We start from the raw sequence: 24166 nt of genomic DNA on the forward strand, positions 1-24166 counted from the left end.
AGAATTAACATGTTACAAATTTCATATTTGGTCCGTATTGAAATGTACGTCAATTTAAGATATTACTAAAATTTGTTAGGATCAACCTATTACTAAGCTACTAAGCTCCATTAACCTTCTCTTCAACATGTAAATCAAGTTGCTATAAGCCGAATTTCACTCGAACTTCGATACGGCAACTTTAGCCATAGACCTTCTTGTTATTATGTGGTTAAGGCCTAGTTTGTCTAATTTATAAAATCATTTTTTAAATCACTGGTGTAATATCATACCAACTTTAAATATTTTTTCTTCACAAACATTTTAAATCAAGTTTTAATTGTAAATTATTATTTAAGAACTCATAACAATTTCTCACATTGTATAATTTCACTCTAATCTTATATTCTCATTTTATATTTTTTACCATGACAATCAGGATCCTGATTTTTATCTTTAAGTATGAGTGTAAAAAGACTGATGATGCCCTTTTAAAGGGCGAAACATGTCAAAAAAAAAAAAAATGAATAGGTTGATCCTAATAAATTTTAGTAATATCTTAAATTCAGTAGAATTAAATCGTGAATGATTGTTTTGATAATCCTTCTGTCAACCTTCTGCAGTCTCTCCATTGTGGATTGGTGTTCAATTTAAATACTGTTCCAATAGGGTAAGTGACTTCAGGCTTAATGACGGAATAATAGGCCTAATGTTGAAATCTGGCATTCAAAGGACTACGGATCCAAATTATATTCTATTGTTTTTAGTGCATAATTTTATGATACAGCTTTCATGAAGCTTCGACTCAAATAGAACATTTCAACGTACTATATTCTTAGACAATGTGCTGATGTGAACAAATGGGGCAAAAATTATCCTCCCTGGATATGACTGCAGTGTGGCAAGCACACCGTCCAACACATCGCCCAAGAGTGCCCCTGGTGACTTTCTAATGGCAAAACAATTAAAATGAAACAACAAATAATGTGGTTCAACCTATTCAATACAAGTAAATAAGAAATGTGTTACATTCTTATTTGATTATGAGCGTAAGCGGTACCGGTTTCGACCACCAATCTGGGTCACCAGCCGAATAAAAATACAAAAAACAATGCATAGGAAAACAAGAAATTAAAGGATGAGTCTTTCACATACTTCAATTATATTCAATTATATTAAATTGTATTATATATATTTTTGCAACCGAAACAATTACACGCTTGATCATCAAGCTATTCACCGAGTTTCTCGTTGGCATTTGAAAGCACAGTGCTGGACATTTGAGTATGTTGTGCTGATCTCCAGGAGCTAGCATCTTGCTTCAAGCAACTCGTCTTCGACTTCTACACAATTTTGGAACTTCATATTCATTAAATCGTGTTGTGACTTCGTGCCTGATAGTATATGCAGGCTGGCTAACTTAACTGTTCATCTCTTCTTGTAAACATTTTGAGGCACAGTGCCGAATATTGCGTGTGTTGTGCTACTCTTCAGAGGATTGCACCTTACTTCATGTAAGTGACTGACCTTCAACTGCTAGCTTTTATGATTTAAAATTGCGCAGTGCTAATCCCTACTATCTTATATTGCTTCTTCAACTGCTTTTGTGAAAGACTCATCCTTTAATTTCTTGTTTTCCTATGCATTGTTTTTGTATTTTTATTTGGCTGACGACCCAGATTGGTGGACGAAACCAGTACCAAGTCTCTCCTATTTCAATTTAATTGTAACACAGTTCAATACGGAACAACATGAAAATTTTTATCTTTAATTGGCAAAACAGTCATCCCTGTGATTTTGTCACTGTGCATTGTATGTCTTCTTATTTTTTTTTTTTATTTTTGATTTAACTTTTGTAGGATCATTATAAATAAATATGCATTTACTATTATACTCCTGCTTAAAAAATTATCTGCCCTCAGTCTGAATTCCTCTCCCCTGCATTATAGTACACCCATACTCTATTATTCCTTCATATCTGTCTATTAAGGACCACGTTATTTCAGCTGTCTTCTCTGGGCTTTGATCTTTGCCCGGTGCTCCTTCATTCGTTGCTGGTGTTGCTCTTTCCTCCATCCACGTCTTTCCCATCTTCAACTTTAGCCTTTCTTGAAAACCATGGTGGTCTTAGTTTCCTCCTGGGTGTGTTACATTGTTATATATCTTCATAAGAGATGTCCATCTCCTGTAGGTTCTTTTCACCTTCTTGAACCAAGTTGGCTGGGTCATCTTATCGTTAAAATAGTAAAAGATCTGGTTCGATAACCATGTTGGTTTCATTATTATTATTATTATTATTATTATTATTATTATTATTATTATTATTATTATTACTACTACTACTACTATTAATAAGGTAAAATGTATTGACTTACCTCGACACTGGCCCCACATATAGACCCTGAAGCTTTGGGTCATCACAGCCGAGATATGAGTATAATGTGTAGCTGCAATATCTACTATCCTGGAATTAGAACAGACCCAAAATATTGGAAATTAAAAATTACTCTCATGAGGAGTTTTAAAATAGAATAAAAACAAATGAAAACATCAAATCCTATGAGTGGCGAGTTCTTCCGCTCACAACAAATCTCTTCCAAGGAGGTTCCATGTGTATTAAATATTAGAATAGCAGCATTTTTTTCTGTGCTAAGTACAAGCTGTGGCCAAAACTAACTGTATTGAAATTACAGCTCCGAACATCAAGGTACGTCATTATAAGATGCAATGAGACAGCAGCAACACATATCAAACTGCATCGGTACGCTTCACACATTTCCAATAAGGGACCATTTATATTAGAATTACAAATTTACTCAATAAGGACAAATATTTCAGATTCCCTATGGGAATCAAACTCTGTATCATGTGATGGCCTAGCAGGGATCAATTTTTTGTAAAAGATACCAAGTCTCTCCTAGTGCATTGGCACTGCCTGTGGCTCCAAGGAGCCTATGCAGTGGCCTCCACTAAATGCACTAGCCTTGCATCTTGGTAGGTGTGTTAGTTACCCAATTGGCACACAGAAGCGAAACGCTGGCAACCAAGAATGCCTGTTATTTGCTTTACGTTGCAACAACACCGATAGGTCTTATGGCAACGATGGGATAGGAAGGGCCTAGGAATGGGGAGGAAGCGGCCGTGGCCTCAATTAAGGTACAGCCCCAGCATTCGCCTGGTGTGAAAATGGGAAACCATGGTAAACTATCTTCAGGGCTGCCGACAGTGGGACACTAACCAAGAATGAATTAGCCAGGAAATTGTACAATTTCAAGTAATGGACCATTTATATTCTTCAAACTTCATTGGATTTTGGGGGTGGGATCTTTATTAATAATAGTATAACTGCTATTAGCAAAGAAATCTTCGATTTTCTTAATGTAATCATCTTTATGTAGTAATACTATGGTGGGACCTTTATCAGCTTTAATTTTATTTCTTATGTCATGTATTTGTTTGCTAAGAGTCAGATTCGAGGTAGTTTTCAGTTCCTTCACCAGAAAAGGGAGCTTCTTCTTTATCTCATATTTAATGTCTTTATGCACTTCTACAGGGAGTTTTTGAATGTTAGATTCGATTTCCGCGACTGTAGTAATCGGATAGTCTGTTTTTTTCGGGTTAGGCCAATTAAATTTCAGCCCTTTATCAAGGAGGGATAGTTCATTATCTAAAAAGTTAGTATTAGATAAGTTCACTGTTGTAGGAAAATGATTTAAGCCAGTGGAGGGGGGGGGTTAGTTTTACTGTTAACATTACTCAGTTCATTCTTGGTGTTTTGCAATTGTAACCGTTTATTGTCTAATGTTGTCTGTTTCTTATTCACTATGTCATGTACCTTTTCGTTAACAAACGTAGAGTATGAATTCCATTCTAATGGGGACATACTAGAGGATATTTCAAGATGCGTCTTATAAAGCTGTAGGTTTAGGAACGATTTCTTTTTGTAATGCGCCTTGATTTCATTTTTTAACCAAAATTCATTAACTTTCTTTGAAGGTGTTTTAGAAATTTGGGAATTAGTCCATGCTTCATACGTTCTTTTAAAAACTGATTATCTCTAGATATTTTGCTGACCTTGACTTTGAGATTAAGATATCTATTGCTTTTTGTAGCCTGGTAGGATGCTAAGTTACATGTACTTAATCTCATAATAGAACCGTATTGAGGATGATATATTAAAATTATAAATTCTTTTTATTTACAACCATCTACTCAATACAATACAAAACACTCATTGAATTATAAAATAATCATGAGGTGTCTTAAATAATGGGACATGTTTCGAGTTTTCCTGGCATAAAAAGTTCAAAGAAGGACGAGAATTTGTACAAAATCAGCACAAAATCAACAAGACGATCACTGTCCTCGGACCAGCATTACAGACAAACATTTGTGTGGTTAAAGACATTATTGACGACGGTGACAGTATCAGAAATTGCAGAACAAGAATCAGTTATGGGAGCTGTCAAGCAATCATCACAAATGATCTAGAGTTCTGTGAAGTGTGTTCCAGATGGCTCCCTCACCTTTTGAACAAAAATCTGAAGTTGAAACGTTTGGAGGTCTGTCAGAGGCTTACAGCAAGGTTTGCGGAAGAAGGTGATGCATTTTTGAGTCAGATCGTCACCTGCGACAAAACATGGGTCCACCACTACATTCCTGAATCCAAACAAGCCAGTAAGGATTAGCGGAGGAAAAGGGAGGCAGCTAAGACTCCACTGTCACCTGGCAAGGTTCTTGCACCCATTTTTTTTCAACTGGTGAGAGGTTTTGCTGATTAGTTTTTGCATGAGCGATGCACAATCAATGCTGCTTACTACTGCAAGCTGTTTAACAAGGCGAGGTTTGCGTATTGCCGCAAAAGACAAGACCAACTGAGTCGACAGGTCATTCTCCTCCACAACAATGTGCAGTTCCATACTGCAGCTCTGTCTCCAAGCTACAGGAAATGCACTGGACTGCACTTGATCATCCTCCTTAGAGCCCAGACTTATCACCCTGCGATTTCCATTTGTTCGGACCGCTTAAAGAAGCTCTAGGAGGGCAACAATTTGAAGATGAGGAGAGTGTAGAAGACTTCATGCACAACTGGCTGGTGACATGACCCTGTTCATTTTACAATGAGGGCATCAAAAAGCTGCCCATACGCTGGGACAAACGCATTTCCCGAGCAGGAAACTATGTGGAAAAATAAACTGTAATCACCTTGTGTTTATCAATAAATGAATTCAAATAAAAAATAAAATCCTGTTTATATTTGATCCCCCCCTCATAAATCTAATCCTTTACTCACATCAATGGTATGCATGTACATAGAAATGGGATAATATTGGACCACTCCTTCTGGGTGTTTAACTTTTCTTGTCAGGCAGTGTATATTGTGAATAAATCAAACACAGAGATAATCACTAATGAAATGTACCTACCTCCCAATGTCGGCTGCTACAAGGACAGGTAAGTTAGAGTTGGTCTTGTTGCCTGTACCGAGCTGACCGTAGCTGTTAGCTCCCCACGTGTACAACATGCCCACGTCCGACATGGCCATAGTGTGAGCATACCCGCACACTATTTTAGTGACCACCACTCCTTGAAGAGTGGCCACACGGTTCGGACTCATCTGGTTGATGTTATTTCCGAGGCCTAGTTGTCCATTCCCGTTGTAGCCCCAGCCATACACCTGGAGAAAGAATTGGAAATTTCTCTCATTCAATGCACTTACATAAGATACTTCAAGAACAAGAAATAATAATAATAATAATAATAATAATAATAATAATAATAATAATAATAATAATACATCTTATAAAATTTTATCTTTTATTCTACTAAATCGCCTGAAACCATATGCAGAGAACATCACTGATGATTACCAAAATGGATTTTGCAGCAACAGATCCATGACTGATAAAATATTTGCAATCAAAATAAGTGAGAAAGTGTGGGAATATAATCAAAGTATTCACTATTTGTTCATTGATTTCCCAAAAGCATATGACTCAATTCATAGAGATAGTCTTTCCCTTTTAAACTCATTAACCTGTGTAGACTGTGTATGGATGACAATACAAGGAGAATTCTCCTGAATGGGAAAAGATCTGACCCTTTCTAAAACAGAACTGGTTTAAGACAAGACTATGCTTTATCTGCTCTTTTCAATATTGCTCTTGAAAAAGTTATTAGATCACTGAAATTAGTTCCGGAGGGAATACATCTGACAGTGCTTGCGTTCGCAGATGATATTGTACTCGCAGGGAGAAAGGAGATTGAAATACGGAAATTGTTCACTGAACTTGAGGAGACAGCACTGAAATCAGGCCTCAGAATAAACAACCAAAAGACTTGGTACATGACAATAAAGAGGAATATTGACGTGAATGAGAACTGGTCACCTGTGATTATTGGTAACATACTTTTGAACGAGGTCAGCTTTTCAAGTTCCTAGGAGTTATGATTAACGAACAGACTCAAAGAAGTGGAAATCAGTGTTAGAATACGTCTTGGGTGGTGTGCTAAGTCCCAACTGATGAGCCTAACTTAGCACACGAGGGCGAAACGCAGGCAACCAAGAATGAGTTAGCTGGAAAATTTATAATGTCCAATAACGGACCATTATATTGGTATTATCCCTTTTTATAGTTCGCGTGATTTGATCCAGAAATTTCACTTTGTCACTAGAGGCAGAACATTCCCATTGATTCTCCAAGAAACTCTCCAGTAAGCCAGCCGCTGAGAACAATACACGGAAAAGCTGGTCCCACCCCACAATCCGGCTGCGAGATCCCAGGGCGTCTGTCACCAGCCCTTTCCTGGAAGTCCCGAAATGAGCTACCACGGGGCTGGCAAGTAACACTGCATCCCTTTGAGAGCTGATCGTCACGATCGGTAACCTTCTCAGCTGTTCTTCGGTATGGTGCCCGTCAGTCTAGATGTACCACCATCTTGCACCTTGGCCTCCGTCGCACTCTGTAGCCGATGTCGTTTATTCCTCTCAGAACGTAAGGGCGTTTCCACATCCTCTGGAGCTTGAAAGACAAGCATTTCTTCCTTGTGGAATTATACAGCAATCCTAGGTCGCCCTCGTGATTTCCCGTGGTGTCCGCTCAATGGTCGTGCCGCACCTTCACCCGGTCGCTCTCTATGGTCGAACTCTTCTTGATAGCGGCGCTCACATCCTCCGGTCTCCTTGTCAGGTCCAGGTAGTACCTATTGGTCGGGGTAGGATGGTCCTAAGGCTGACCGAACCCCAAATCCACTGGAAGTCGCAGCTCTCTTTCAGACGGCATCCTCGCTGGAGAAGATCCGGTGGCCTTGTGCACTATGGACTGGTAAGACCAGGGGACCAGGGGAAGGTGACGATCCCCGTCCCTCTGCATTTCCATCCAGACATCACGGCTCCAGTTTCCTTCGAACCCCCACGGTGATTAATCGGCAGGAAACTTCGTGTTCAGCCTCCCTCCTGAAACAGAACTTGCAGTCTTCTGGACAAGGTCTACGGGACAGAGTGTTGACCTGCGGAACACGCTTTATCTCGCGTGGACCCTCGTCGATATTCTTCTGTCCGTCACCCATCTTCTGGCCGTCCGTTGTCTTCTGGTCGTCCATCTTCTGGCCATCCTTCATCTTATTTTAATAGTCTTCAGTTTACATTCAGCCGTCTTCTAGCATCTTCTGTCCTTTTCTGGTCGTCTCCCATCTTCTATCTTCCGTCTTCTCCTGGTGGTCTTCAATCTTCTTCTGACCATCTTCTGTCTTCTCTTGGTCGTCATCTTCCAACTTCTTCTGACCATCTTTTTTTTTCCTTTATCATCCTCTTCTGGCTTTCGACTATCCTCTCCTGGCTTTCTCCCATTTTATAGCCTTCTTCTAACTTCACAATCGTCATTTTCTGGCCTTCTTCTGTCTTCTTTTGCCCGTCCATCTCATTCTGGTAGTCTTCCATCTTCTCCATCTTTTGATTTTCTTCCAATTTCTCCTTCATCTACTTCATCATCATGTTGAAGAGAGCATTTCACTGTGCCTCCATTTTTGTGTGGCCTCTGGTCACAACTGGCATGCAGTAATTAACAAAAGATTTTAAAAATATTTATGCGAGTGCATTCACTATACACCAACGTTCTGGAATGTTCCTGGCGGCGGACGAAACCTGCAGTATGTGGTCCGCTGATTCACAATGATGTATCACACATGGGGTCTATTCTAACTTCTGACACAATTTTGTTATAACACCAGTTGAACATTGTTTATGCAATGGAAGATCATGCCCGATTTAGACGTCGTTTAGGTAGACGTTGTCTAAGTCTTAAAACTAGTCATCGTTTCTGCAATCGGCCCAAACAATTCTAACCAGTTATGAATGGCCACAACAATTACCAATCTATTCACAATTCTCTCTTCTGTACGTACATCCGGGAGTCCCGGCCGGTTGTTACCTGGGAACGGCTATAATCCTTTCACTTTCCCCAAGTTCAGTCACCTCCTACAGCCGCTATACGTAAACAGCTGGATTTGACAGAGTGCCCCTGGCCATACAACACACGATGACTGTTCGTTGGTTTGACCCCACATATAGTCCAGTACTTGACACAGTCCCATGCAGTGAACAACTAAACAGTATTCAACAGCAGGACGATACTCACAACAGCTAACATTAACAGGTCCATTTACTAGCGTTGGGCAGACCGGAACATTCAGCTGTTCCGCAACATTAGGACCTTGAGACGGAGTGTTTCGGTACAGAGTCCCGGCACACGGGACTGCAACTGCGGTAGTAGAAAACTTCCAAAGGTAACATGACATGCTCCGCGTCAGTTGGAATGCGCCTGTACCGGACGTGCTGTGTCAAGACCGCACTAGATAGACTAGCTGGCCTTGGCTGTGTGCAGTGGGCACATGGGACTATAACTGCACAGTAGAGAGAACATCAAGAGGCAATATTACATGTTCAGGAATGTGCCTGTACCGAACCTGCTGTGTGTAGTTATGGCCATGGCCAGCATAAAGCTGCACGGAATGGGAACGAACAATCGGAACACAAATTCACGCCCAATAATCACGTTTAAAGGTTGCGTTTAGGTTAAGATTTTTCGGTCAATATGAAATGCAGATAACAATTACAATGACAGTACAGGTGTTTAAAAATAACTAATACAAGGATATTTTCACCAGCTGAATGTATCGGCCGGTATTATGAGCAATTAGGGCCAGGACAAAACTTCACGGCACATGAAAAACCAGTATTCATAATTCTTGTATTTATTATCCACACAATTCAATACAAGTACAAAACACGTCATTCTATTTTAATCAAGATTTTGGTTTTTTTTTCTTTAGGTATAATCTGTTCTTATGTTTTCTTTTCCAGAAATGTTCAAAACTTTATTTTTTCATAAATTAGTTTTGACAGACTAAAAATCCTAAAAGTTATTAAAAACAAAACAAGAAATGGTGAGATCGTTGCACCCAAAGGCATTTTTATACCTGACTGCCAGGTTTGAATAAAGCCGCCCCAAACCTGGAGAACAGAAGACTTTTGCAGCCACCCTTAACATTATACTTCTGGATTTCAATGGTATTTCCTCCACTGGAGCTAAAGGAGCTTCTCTACCCAAAGCCACTGGCCCGTTTAGAGGTCAGGTTATTTAAACCTGACCAGATAGATTCTGTAACGTCTACTGCTATAGGGCAAAAGAAAGGAAGCAATAATATGAATGTAGGAGTTCGTTCAACTGTTAGGTTCTTGATTCCCCCCTGGGTGGGGATGGTAGATTAACAATCATGGTAGGCGACCATGGGGTCCTTAGCTGAGTCCTGGCATTACTTCCACTTGTGCCAGGTTCCTCACTTTCATCAATCCTACCCTAGCTCCCTTGGTCAACTCTCGTTCTTTTACGACCCTAAAGGTATTAGAGCATTCGAGGCCTAGTGGGTCTCATTTTCACATTCTTTGTGGTCCCTGTCTTCTTTGGCCGATACCATCATTTTTTGAAGTGTTGGACCCCTTGCATTTCTTCTCTGTAGTTATACTTCCTCTTAAAACAATAATCACCACCACCACATTAGATTCTTCAGTCTGTCGAAACTAATTAGGTCATTTCTTTTACAGGTATAATTCTGTTACCGTATGTGTTTTTTTTTTTTTTTTCCAGGTAGGTTATAAATTTATTTGTTCAAAAATTAGATTCGGAAAGTACAAGAGGCTGGATTATTTTAGCATCTCCAATTATACCGGACTATCTGCCATATTGGGCCAGAAAGTCACTGCTTCAACCATCTGAGCAACTCCACCCAGCAATGCTTACTTCTTAACTGAACCAATATGCATATTAAAATACAGGGTGGCCCGAAAGTCTATTTCATTTGACGAAGCAATACTTCAGGAATATTCGAGGTAGAGAGGTAAAAACTGACACATGATTGGCATGACATGGGGTTTTATTGACACCAAAATAGAGTAAATAAATATTCACTAACAGTGCCTTTTCTGGTAACGTCAACACACTACGACTGCAGGCACTTCTAACGTCCTCCCTCATGACAGCCCCTTTTATACCGTACACGGGTCTCATGTGGCATCACTTACGTGTTGCCGTCCAGCATCATCTGTGGGCCTGTTTGTGCACTCGGTGTCAAGAAAACCACATGCCATGTCAAGCATGTGTGGCCATTTGTACCTGACGTGTTACTGTCCAGCACCATCTGTTGGTCATTTTATGTACTCATTTTATGTACTTTATTTTAGTATCAACCACATGTCGTGCCAATCATGTGTGTCAATTATTACCTCTCTACCTCCACTATTCCGTGAAGTATTCCCTCGTCAAATATTAACGGGCTTTTGGGTCATCCTGTATGTTTCCACTGTGGACCAATGCATGAAAATAACAGCTCTCCGATCTCCTGCCAGGTCAGTCACGTTCTCCTGTACGAATATCTATGTAAAAGAGTACGTTTTAAGAATAAGCTGATCAATCTGGATAAATCAGGCAGGCTGGACCAATACTAAGAGCAATATATAAACAAAAACACTCACCTCTCCAGCATCCGTCACAGCCATAGACGACGTCTGACCACATGCGATGGACACACACCGTTTGGTACTGATACCAGAATTAACTCGCCTTGGAGCACTCTGGTTGGTACTGACACCAGATCCGACCTGGCCACAGTTGTTCTGACCCCAAGCGAACACCTACAACAAAAAACACAACTTTCATCCAAACTAGTAGCTATACAAGGAATCACCTTTGATCCAAAGATTAATATTTTCTTTCTTTGTTATGCCCGACTAAGGACCGCAGTTTAATTTATTTAGTTTATGTAGTTGCCTTTTCGTTCTCCCAAAATCTCATCTTCTCGCTGTGGCTTTTCTTGCAATTTTCTGACCAGGTTTTGTTGGTCGTAGTGCTTGGATGGTGTGTAAAGTGATGATTGTCGACTAATTTTCTGAACTTAGTTAGATCTGTCTAACACAATGTCATCTGTAATGCCTATTTTCTGAAGATCTTTTCCAACTTCGATCAGCCAATTGTTTCTTACTCTCACTGACAAGGCAAGGTTAAGAATTCTTATGGTCTAACTCTGATTAATCATTCTGAGACTATGTCCGTAAAATTTCGAACTTCTTTTCCTAAATGTATCCGAGATATTTTGTAAGTGTTGGTACTGTTGGTATAGGTCATGAGATTTCCTTATCTAGATTACCCCTGTACAGATTGGTCCATATTTATTTTAATTATTATTATTACTGTATTTAAATCCAGGTACAGCATATGTTTAAATAAAACAGCTACTAGCTTTCATCCTTTATCTCATATTATGATTGCAGTTATAAACTAAAAACAATTTGGAAGAGCGTAAAGTTGTAGATTCAGACAATGCGATGCAGTCGCCATCATAAATCGCAACTTCTATGATCAAGGTTGTAGGTTCAAATTGAAGCATAATTCATTTGACTTTTCAAGTACTTACATAGCACATTCTCCTGCTGTAACAGATGACCTGACACAAAGTACTTTTATTTCTCAGGACAATATTCTGCTACTTGAGCGCCTCTATTTGATCTTTCACAAATTAAGGATCTAATTTTATCAGTAGTAGTAGTACATATTTGATTCCACCCGAGAGTAGCCTAATGTTGTTGTCGTCGGCAGCAACTCATATCCAAGTAAACATTCTTCAGCAGTTTACATTTTCACACTCGCAAACCTTTGTGAATATGTTTCATATGATTTAGCAGCACAATCTTGGCATGAAACATACGTCCCCACAGATCACAAGAAATAGTTGGGGAGGGCGGAAATGAGCTCGACGGAGCTTTGATGCTTATCGTTTATCATCTTCACGTTGCCGTCATTCAGACCCCAAAACGGATGTAGAAACAGTGCTGCGCCAAAGTGAACGATTCTCAGCAAGCGTATCCCAGGATTGAGTGTTAATTCTAACTCTTTTCACAGTATGCTTTAGCTGATCCTTAAAACACCTCAAAGGAGCTCTATGAGGTCTTGTGATGGAACAGAGTTCACATACAGAAGTCGACAAGGAAGCCTGGTTTCACTCATGCGATGGACGTGCCCTATCCACCTGGGACAGTGGCCAATGATGGTATCCTCAATGCTTATAGCATATGCTTTCTCAAGAACGGCACGGTTGGTATGACCCAGTCCTACCATCTGATGTTCAAGATGGATCTAAGTTTTTGCAGATGAGCCTAATGTACATAAGAGTAAAACTTCTGCACTGTAGTATCAAGACAATGATCTTGATAGTGCTTAGAGGGAACTTGAGATGGAACATGATCAATTGTATTTAAACACTGGATAAAGAGCAACATTATGCACGCTAAATCATTTGGTGTTCTGTGATCGATCTTAAAAACGGATGAATATACTCTTTGGGATGGATGAGTGATAAGATTCCTGTTGTTAACCATAGGATATTGCACAGATTTATGCAGCAATTTGAGGGGCTTTGAAAAAACAGGTTACAATGGGATTCTAACTATATCCTGTATTCGCTATAGTGGACGACTACTGTACGAGTTGTTTTAATTACTTATAACGAACTCCAAATTAGCAATATTGTGACAAATTAAAATGGTGAGTAAACTACTGTTGTTTCTTTTTTCGACCGAAAGAAATTTTGTGTGCAGATTGTATTTGGGATTACACGGTATTCATCAAGAGATCTATGTTACTATGGTACAGGTCTCACTATTGAACATTTCAGTCAACACCTCTCACTTTTGGTGGTAGTCTGAAACGCCAAAAACTAACACTTTCACCTCAGTTGACTGCTGTACAAGTCGCGTGTCTTTTGGTCGTTTTCCATTTCGCTACAATAGACTGCTGGGGAAGTTCGGCCTTGGAGGTCTCTCGTTGCTGACTTGCGAGTCTATAGTTAAGACTACGATCACCAGATGACAGGAGTAACCAGTTCAAAGACAAAAGCAATGTGTCCGGTACGCTACTCACGTTGTGCCTAGTTGCTCCCCTGTGCTGAATTGCTTGTGCTTCTTGACTTAGCTTTCAACGGTTTTAAATTGTGAAAAGCCTGATGACGGAGGAAAGGTATACTGCGGAGCAAGCTCTTGCCCACACACTGGGTGGTGACTGAAAAAAACGATGATTGTGATGATTTATCATCTGATTCTTGCGACAGAATGACATCAATCACACCTACTTCAGGCACGTTTTCTACTTCAGTTACTACTTCATCATCTAAAAGGTCGGCCTAGTTTGACAATTCGACTGGAGATTAAATAAACTTTATTGCACACAAGTTGTGCATATAGGATACATTATTTAATACAGAGGTCTACGATTGATTTCACCCGCTTTTTACACGTCAGTACGTGATATCGATCACAATGTTTTCCACAGAGTTCACACATATGAAGACCAGGTGCCTGAACCACTAAGCAGAAAATTAAATTGGAAAAATCAGGACCTGAATCCGAAGAAACGTAATTTCAATGCAGCTAATTCCGGACTGAAAAGTTTCTTTCAACTGTTTTAACAGGGGGCATTTAAAACAAAATACATTTAACCTCTACCTGTTCTCTCCTCACGTTGCGAGCCATATAAGACGAGAGAGGGCGGAGCGAGATAAGTACCCCGTACAGTGGGCTCTGTGAGCCACTCGCTGCTCACGTCCAGAGAGTCATGCCACTGTACTCGCTTTGCCGGAGTGAAAGGGTTAATAGCAGAAGACTTCGCAAGTTCCACTCATTAAAAGTACCTCAGGGTTTAAATAATTGCGTGAGAGTGGTAATTGTTAATGTAAGCCACTTACTTGTGCCAGGCTCCTCACTTTCATCTATCCTGTCCGACCTCCCTTGGTCAACTCTTGTTCTTTTCCGACCCCGATGCTATTAGGTTTGCGAGGGCTAGGGAGTCTTTCATTTTCACGCCCTTCGTGGCCCTTGTCTTCCTTTAACCGATATCTTCATTTTTCGAAGTGTCGGTTCTCTTCCTCTTTTTTTCCTCGAATTAGTGTTATATAAAGGATTGTTGCCCAATTGTATTTCCTCTAATAACAATAACCACCATCACCACCCTCTAATAAACGTCCCCCACCCCCTTTCTCTATTTATCATTTCTTTATCAATTACTACGGCAAGTTGTTTCGAGTTGAACCTCGTATTTCTTTCATTATTTCTTCCCATTTTTAATATATTTTTATTTGGCTTTATTCTTTTTTACGTTTTAAATTATTTTAAAACCTATATATCCACTTTGATTTTGACGAAATTAAATCCTACACTGTTTCCCTAAGACTTCATTCACGTCACCTTTTACTCTTCGGCCGGAGAAAACAAATGCCTACAAGACCTGCCTAGCAACGACTTTACATAAGTGCATACTTGATCTGCTTATGAACTTCAAATATATTTGTTTTCGGCGCAAGATAGTGATGTTCTGTTTACTCTCTTGACTGTTTTGAACATTAACTGAATTGCCACGATGTGATACAATGTTAATATTTTGCCTGTGTTTAATATGTTAGTTATTTTTAAGATCTTCGCTAATTGGCTGATGATGACACTCTAAATGTGTTGAAACCGGTCCCATTAAACAGGTTGTAACTACTTTTTACTACGGAGTATTGAAAGGTGGATCCTTCCCTTTAATATTGTACATCTTTTTTCTCTATTCAATACGGAACAATCATGAAGTTTTTAACTTTAAATACAAAATCTAAGTCGTAAGGTAAAGTGAAGATTCTTTCTTACCTCCCCCTCATCGGTGAGAGCCAAAGAGTGATGGCTTCCACAAGCTACCTCTATAATGTGCTTGGTTGACAGTGCATTCTGTACTAAGATGGGCGCCAAACACTGATTGGAAGAGCCATTGCCCAGCTCACAGTAACCGTTATGGCCCCAGGAATACAGTTCACCAGCTTCAGTGAAGGCAATCACATGTGGTCCACTCCCATAGGCAAAACCTGCAAGCAATCCATTTTTATTATTGAATGTAGATAATTACAACATAGACCAAAGTCTATAGTTATTTTGGAGTCTATAAAAGTGTGAGAGGGGCCATACAATTTAAATTTTAAAATGTCACATTCTCTATCCTCAACAAATACCATATATATTTCTTAATTTTCAATCTTCTACGAGGTTGACCACGAAAATACATATGAAAATTAAAAATGAAAATCCATAGCCTGTTTCCAGTCATTCAACCGGGTCAGGAATGGAATGAATGAAGCCCCCATCTAGCGGCAAAGATAGGGATTGTGCCGGCTGCCGAAGCCTCTCGCACTCCTCTGGGGCAATGATTAATGATACTGGAGAGTGTTGATGGAATGAAAGATGACAGGAAAAACCGGAGTACCCAGAGAAAAACCTGTCCTGCCTCCGCTTTGTCCAGTACAAATCTCACATGGAGTGACCAGGATTTGAACCACGGTATCCAGCGGTGAGAGGGTGGCACGCTGTCGCTTGAGCCACGGAGACCACTATGAAAGTAATTTCCGATTATGTCCACCCCCTAGTCCTGTTTCCTGATTGGGGTTGGGGATGAGGTGAGAAAGTTATATGCCATGTTTTACGGATGGATGTCGTTCCCGATGCCAGCCTCAGTTGAGGAGCTAATGAAGAAGTGAATAATATTCTGCGAGGAGGTGGAAGGAATCGTCTGTGGTCTACGAATAGAAACCAGGAAGTGAAAATATGAAACTACAGAAAAGCATTCTCAGGACAGCCGACGATAGGGCTCAAAAACACTCATCCTTCAAATGCAGATCTTGGTTCCATAACCGTAGTGTATTAACACGCGCAGCCACACGGCTCCATTAAAAGAGAATGAGCACGGAGAATATTGAGAATTAAAGGAGTTGCAGAGGAGAGGGTATACATAATCCAGCAACGAGTGGTGATGAGAACTGGTTTGAAATGAAGACAGGACTCCAACAAGGAAGTGTGTTGTCCCCTCTCTTCTTTGTCATTGTAATGGGTGAACTACAGAAGGAAGTCAAAAGTAAGATGGAGACAGAGCATATAAGAGGTTAGTTATTTGTTGATGACATTGTCATACGGGGTGATCAGATAGCAGGTAGGGATCCTGCCTATGCGAGTCCCAGAGCACACTGACCCAGTGTGTAATCATCTGGTAAGAGTCCTTGCTCAGAGTTACAAGTGAAGACCTCAACGGAATCTACAACCGAGAAGATGAACTTCAAAAAGGTGTTTTTATTGTGTGCTCCTTCAACCACTAGGGGTTACCTGGCCGAGGCGGTAATGGCGGGCTCGGTTCACCCGGAAGGACGTGGGTTCGATTCCTCGTCAGCAAGTCATAACATTTAAGAAAAGAGATTTCCACTTCCGGAGACGCACATGGCCCTGAGGTTCACTCAACCTACAGGAAAACTGAGTACCAGGTTAATTCCTGGGGGCAAAGACAGACAGACTTAGAGTTAACCCCTCTACCCCACCAAGTGCCAAGGTTATGGATATTGGAAGCCTTTACCTTCCACCCCTCCAGGGGCCTTCATGGCCTGTACGGAGATTACTGTGCTCCTTCAACCACTCAATTGACTCATTCCTTCTAACCGCCACTGTTGGTGCTTTGTCCAGAATGACCAAGCGGCAGGGGACATTGTCCACGATTACTATGCTCTTTCCAAACAAGATGCTCAGCAGTTTTTCCTCAAATATTTCTGCAATGTGCCACTATTGATTTCCTTGTGGTAATCTCTACTTTTCTTAGACCGGAACACACACAAGCAGTTTGGCACAAAACCTTGCTAAGTACTGGCGAGAAAATGAAGTGAAATTTCTACTCACCATCTAGAAGAGCTTGTTTGCTGACAGATTCAGTTTCTCCTAAGGAAGGAAAAAATCCTACAAAGCGAATACACCATCGGCATTGTTATCATCTGTTCTCTGGGAAACAAAGAGTTTCACCTTGTTTCCTTGACACAGCATAAGCCCAAGAGCGTATATCATGTCTAGAAGTACGGGCCGTGAAAGCATCAATGTTAACCTTTTATTTGACATGATCATTCCAGTCTACAATAACCACAACTCTAGTACAAACAGGAACTTGATGAGAAGCTAGTACCAATTCCACTAGACTTTCATGTCTCTTATTTACACAGCAAAGCCCAAGACAAAATTTATCATGCCTTGAAAAAATAGACTAAGACACTATGTCCAACATACCTTTCACTTTCTTTTGACACAAGCCCTCTACTTTCCTGGGTTCTAGGGTGCTGTTCAAATCGCCGAGTCCCAGACAGCCAGCTGCATTGGAACCAATAGCAAACACTTCATCATCTTTTGTCACCACGATTGCTTCATTACCAAGGTTACCTACAATAACCATTTAAATACACACAAACTGTCATGCACAGTTATGGCTTTATTACATTACACATTTCAGTTTAAAAAATGAACAAGAACACTTATGATAACACTGTGGTGAAAATAAGTTATTCTGCACCACAGCCAGTCATAAAATTATCATAGGCACATCACAAACATTCAAAAGAAAATTAAGTGATTATTGTAACCTTACTTTTCTTTTACTTGTAGCAGCACAGTTGACACCTTGCCACCCAACATTTGTAACATTATAAGGACCTATAAATTATGCAAATCTTACTTGAAATTCCTTACAGAGGAAATTGCGATGTCTAGGAACCTTTTAGCATCCTACATTCGGTATCTTCAATACGGATAGCAATGATTTTTATCACTTGCAACGTCTAGAAACTCTCCATTCCGCCCCCAGAAATACATTTACTTTTATAACCTAATAAAGAGCATCACCTGCCATCGTCCACTGCTGAAGTAGCTACTTGCACTCCTCTTGGTCAACGTGAAAAGGGATAGGTCATCATTCCCATCAAGAATGATAATTACATTGCGATACTAACCTCGACAGAATGAAAGAACAAATAAATAGGACAGGTAAAGGTAACAATGTGGAATACAGAACAGCAAATATTCACAGGGACGTGTCAAATCGAATGCACTGCACTCGCCCACATTGAATGCTCTATCGCCCTAGGTGAAATAGAATGCACTGTTATCACCGTACAGAATGTTGGAGATCCAAAAGCTATTTCGCGGCCCATAACTGGGGACTTACACCCAGCCCCTCCTTTGCTTGATAAAAGACCAATGGTTTCGACACTACCCGGACCTAACCAATCCAGACCAGTGATTTTATCACTAACCAGACCTAACCAATCCAGATCAATCGCTTTGTCACTGACCCGTATTATAAATTAATTCAGCTTTTCAGCACTGTTCAACATAGCATGCATAGCCCGACAGAGTGCTAGATACCTAAAAGACGCTTTGCAGCCTTAACCTGAGGCTTCTGCAGAACCCCTTTTCTCAGTCACAGTTCAATGGTCTTATCACTAGCCAGAACGATAATTAATTTATCTACACAATAAACAGGTTGGCAGCACTATTGCCCGCCTGACCACATCCTCTACGAGAAGGCCGCAAGATGTAAACAAAGTATAGTCATTCTACGCATAGCTGAATGTAGCACTGGGTGGCACGGCATCAACTATTAATCTGGTGTCTTAACTATTAAGATCCTTTTGATGTTCCTATCTCTGAATATATGACTATCAACAATATAATAACATTCAAAAGATTACAAGCAAATGTCATTACCAAACACACAAGCCATTTTGATTTTCGAAATAAAGTCTGATCCAAGAAGATTAAATATTGTCCAGTTCTTAAGATCCATTTTTGTGCTTCTCTGCCTGTAAAGAAAAAAGGTAACATATATATTTTTTTTAAATTACATCATATTTATCATAGAAACAAAACTACGTCATATTATCATGAGTGGTAGACAGAGCCTGGTAAGACTACAGATGCGCCTACCAAGACCTGCTAACAGAGCTACAAGCTAAGAAGAAAGAAATGTCGAGTTCTACGCAACTGAAGCCACGACATCTTCAGACAGAAAAGCGTCCAAGTATGATCTTTGACATAATTATGATAACTCGTTTCTCAGTGCATGGATTCCACTTTCGAGTGTGTAAAACCAAAGCCTTCCACGAGCCAGCCTTACAGTGCATCTATGAACTGCGCGGACAGAAATATGAACGACATCACGCTGATTGGTGTAATAGAAGATACGGTTCTCTTGAGGTCTTATGAAGTGAATAACCTTTCATTTTTGCTATAATTGATTTTTTGATTAATGCCAATTTGCTGCAATAAATCTATTATTAATTTGTCTAGCTTTTTATGTTCATCGTAACACCCTTCTCTTCATCTACACGACACCCTCGGAACCTCCACAGTAGTGAATACATCCCCCCTCCACGTAGAGGTGGAATCACGAAGAGAACTAGCAATAAAACTGGAGCAAATCTCCATAAGAGTCAACCCTAATAAACAGGGGATAAATCCAGAAAGAAAATGAAGATCTGCCTCCAATCTGAGTAAAGAACCTCACCTTTATAACGAACTTATAAATATTTTAGCATACTGAAGTTACAGGAGCCTCTGTGGCTCAGCCAGCAGCACGTCGGCTTCTCACCACTGGATACCGTGGTTCAAATCCTGGTCACTCCACGTGACCATTGTGCTGGACAAAGCAGAGGCGGAACAGGTTTCTCTCCGGGTACTTTTCTTTTCTCTGTCATCTGAGTCCAGCAACGCTCTTCATTAACATTTCATTTCAACTGTCAGTCATTTATCATTGCCCAAGAGGAGTGTGACAGGCTTCGGCAGCCGGCACATTTCCCATCCTTGCCACTAGATGGGGGCTTTATTCATTCCACTCCTGACCCAGTCAAATGACTGGAAACAGGCTGTGGAATTTCACTGAAGTTACTGCTAATTTCACATATCCCTACCCATCTCTAATAATAGACATAACTTAATATACATGAATGGTCAGACCGATATAACACCAACCAGCATACTAGCCATAATAACCACAGAAGGAAACTAAATTTCTCTTCCTGAATGTCACTAAGGCAAGAAAGCATTTCTTAATTTGAAGGAAAAACATACCTTGGAGGCAAGAGCTAATATTAGTTACTGATGACAAAGGCATACTCTACTTATTGACCTTCACCTATAGCAAAAAAAAAAAAAAGCATCAAATAGGTTCGTTTTAAGTTTTTATAAAGCTCAGCAACCTTTGGAAAAGCTCTGTCATAGACCTACTCCGTTCTCACGGTGTGACTTCCAGAAACTTTATAGTTACACTACTTTCTACTATTTTCGTCTACATAACAATTCTGCATGCTTGTTTCACCACTGCACTAATGAATTACTTAAGATACCGGTATTCACAACGCAAGCTATCACATGCCAAAACCTGGTGATTCATCACCATGATTCACAGCATACAATATTGTACTCTGGCTAAATGATACTTCCTCCTATGCCTCCACACAAAAATTATATTACAAAAATATTAAATGGTAAATGTTAAGTAATTCACCCAAGAAATGCTGATGAAACAGACTTGCTTAAGGCACATAACAAGTTTATATGAGTAACACAATCCACTGAAAAAACATTGACAACAAAAATCAACAGATTCAGTACAATCATACCTTCTATATAAAAATAAAACTTATTAAAAATGCACTCTTAAATTTGAAGGAAAAAACATACCTTGGAGGCACACTACTATTATTAGATCCTGATGATGAAGACATACTTCACATGTAGAACTTCCAATTACAGCAAAAAACGAATCAAATAGGAGTGTTTTCGATTAAGAAATTTATCTTGGTAATGAAATGTACTCAATTTTTAAACAGTATAATACACTAGAAGACAATAATAAAAGTCTTATTTCCAACTGCCATCATCCTCCCTTCCAGACAGACAGTAACATGCTCAATATAGATACATGAAATATATGTTTTTTAACACCATAAATTTAGAAAACACCAAAATTTAACGTATCTCAGAGAGAATGCTTATGTTCAACCACAATTCAAAGCCATTTTTAGAGTCAATAAAAGGCAGTGCAAACAATGAAATCCTTTCCGTTAGATGTATCATTGTCAGAGTGGTAAAGAATCACTCTTTAATAAATAATACCAAATAGCGTTCCCATTATTACAAAAACCGTCTGATTGTGTGAGAAATGTGTACAGTATAGTACTTACCGCTAAGGCTCGATTAAGTTTATTCGCTATCCTGTGTAATAAAATACTTCGAAGAAAATTGAAACGATATTCTGTCTAGTCTGCTACATATCTAAGAAATATTCAGAAGTATTGTAGTTCTGAAGCGGTCAAAATGATATAGAAAAGAAGTATGCCCGTCAAGAAATATACAGTCCTGAAGGTTATAAACTTGTCACTGGATCCCACTATGAGGCAGAAAACACTACACAGAGTCGAATGAGTGAAACATGCCGCCAATGCTTTCGAAGTCAACCTACATCAAATTATTTTCAATACTTTTAAAGTCTTCAGTCAAGAATCTCTGTCAGTTAAGCTTTGCCGACAACGAGATGTTTCTTCATGTTATCTGCGCGTATTCTGATATGCCAGTGTGACCAATACACCGAATCATTAATGAATAACGTCCATTTGAAATACTTAAGTAATATGCAGCACAAAGAAATAAAGAGCAGCTAATATCACAGATTAAGATAATTTAATTATTGCACATGTGTGGAATTAGTCATAATTAGTGAGATAAAAAAGAATAATGTTTAATCTCATGAGGTTGCACTCACTGACTATCAGCTGTTCTTGAGTTAGCTGTCAGATTCAAATCGTGAAGGTGTGAATTATGAAAACATTTCGGATGAACCAAGTAAATACTGCAGAAATTGGGAAATTATGCTGACGACTAAACTGAGCTAACTATTGTTTGCATTTTGAAATAATTTTCAGTTCTATAATTAATCATGTTCCACAATTAATAACGTGTTGCTGTCTTTAACACCGTGTATCTAGATAAATTTGTATTTCATATACGGGCGAATGGATTACAGTATTACATCCACCTGGCTCATAATTCACGGCAAGTAACTGAGTATTTTTCCCAGCAAGGTTTCCTGGCTAAGTTGTAGGAATTTCCCGCATCTTCTCGTTCCAGTTAGGGCTGTTTATGTTACGGGAGTCCGACTCCGTGGCTGAATGGTTAGAGGGGTCCCGGGTTCGATTCCCGGCAGGGTCAGGAATTTTAACCACCATTGGTTAATTTCGTTGGCACGGGGACTGGGTGTATATGCCGTCTTCATCATCACTTAAAGTGCGGCCAGTATGCAGTATTCGGGAGATAGTAGGTTCGAACCCCACTGTCGGCAGCCCTGAAGATTGTTTTCCGTGGTTTCCCATTTTCACACCAGGCAAATGCTGGGGCTGTACCTTCATTAAGGCCACGGCCGCTTCCTTTCCGCTCCTAGGCCTTCCCTGTCCCATCGTCGCCATAAGACCTATCTGTGTCGGTGCGACGTAAAGCAACTAGCAAAAAAGCATTATCACTTCATCCTCATCATGACGTGCAGGTAGCCTACGGGTGTCGAATCAAAAGACCTGCACTTGGCGAACCGAACTTGTCCTCGGACACTCCCGGCACTAAAAGCCATACGCCATTTCATGTAAACGGGACTAACTCAGCATCCAACCATTTTCATCGAACTAAGTATTGATGAGCGATTCTATTCGCTGGCAGACGAGTATTACTCCGATAAAATTATGACCATGAATAACAATGGAAACTGCAAATAGATAGTTAAAGAAAGATACTACAACATTCTTCTTTCTTACGCACACACACACACACACACGCACGAAAAAAAAAAGAGCCACGTTAAACTCACATCCTCGTCTTCTAAGTTACCGGAAGGATTGAAGTTAAAACTTGTAGCTGGTAGTGAACAATGACATTTTACCCCCTGTAGGTGGGAGTGGTAGAATACACCCACGGTATCCCCTGCCTGGCGTAAGAGGCAACTAAAAGGGTGGATCAGGGGCTCTCAACTTAGAAGCGTGGGTGGCAACCACGGTTCCCTTAGTTGATTCTGGCATTGCTTCCGCTTACTTGTGCCAGGCTCCTCGCGTTCATCTTTCGTATCCAAACTACTGTTCTCTTCCGTCCCCCACGGTATTTCGGTTTGTGAAGTCTAGGGAATCTTTAATTTTCACGCCCTTCGTGGGCTTTCCCTTTCTTTTGTTGATACCTTCATTCTTAGAAATGTCGGATCTCTTTAACTTTCCCTCTAATTAGTGTTAATAGCGGACGGTTGCCCAGTTGTAGTTCCTCTTAAAACAATCATCACCACCCTCACCACAATTGTATTGTACGATTTCTTTCTTTAACACAATGGTGGGAGCGCTCCCCTGGGGAGGCGTTGAAGTAGTTGAAAAAAAACAGACGAATTTGCTAAACAGTAAAATGTTGTGACAAAGAAAATAATTTACTACAAAAATTTATCCTCGTCGCCGCTACATCGTTAACGTAAGATTCTTTTTTTTTTTTTCCTAAAATTATCATACTTATACATACGTATAACAAAATGTGTATAAAAATACAAGAATTTCTATCATGAAGTGTAGTGCTTTTTTTTTTTTACTTCTATAAGAAATGCCATCATCATCACCATCTGTTTACCCTCCAGGGTTTTCCCTCGGACGCAGCGAGGGATCCCACCTCTACCGCCTCAAGGGAAGTGTCCAGGAGCTTCAGACTCTTGGTCGGGGGGATACAACTGGTGAGAATGAC

The 24166-nt window shown here is 40.0% G+C and overlaps 1 protein-coding gene across 5 annotated transcripts in view; it reads right to left on the reverse strand.

Annotated features, from left to right (window-relative positions):
- The window catches only part of LOC136885723 (RCC1 and BTB domain-containing protein 1), a 62383-nt gene extending 39863 nt beyond the window's left edge, over positions 1-22520 (reverse strand). Inside the window, exons 1-7 of one of the 5 annotated variants that reach the window (XM_067158458.2) lie at positions 22446-22520; positions 19118-19212; positions 17645-17794; positions 15209-15420; positions 11009-11167; positions 5406-5656; positions 2355-2443 (exon numbers count right to left, since the gene is read on the reverse strand). In XM_067158458.2, coding sequence (XP_067014559.1) covers positions 2355-2443; positions 5406-5656; positions 11009-11167; positions 15209-15420; positions 17645-17794; positions 19118-19196 — 940 coding nt within the window. In that variant the 5' untranslated portion in view covers positions 19197-19212; positions 22446-22520. Of the gene's footprint in view, positions 1-2354; positions 2444-5405; positions 5657-11008; positions 11168-15208; positions 15421-17644; positions 17795-19117; positions 19213-19916; positions 19932-20607; positions 20757-21594; positions 21924-22445 lie in introns of those variants that run through there. The other 4 variants (XM_067158456.2, XM_067158457.2, XM_067158455.2 and 1 more) reach the window with 4 other exon arrangements.
- Positions 22521-24166: the final 1646 nt, after the last annotated feature.

Source organism: Anabrus simplex, chromosome 14 (assembly GCF_040414725.1).
Source record: "Anabrus simplex isolate iqAnaSimp1 chromosome 14, ASM4041472v1, whole genome shotgun sequence".
In the NCBI taxonomy this organism is placed as follows: domain Eukaryota; kingdom Metazoa; phylum Arthropoda; class Insecta; order Orthoptera; family Tettigoniidae; genus Anabrus; species Anabrus simplex.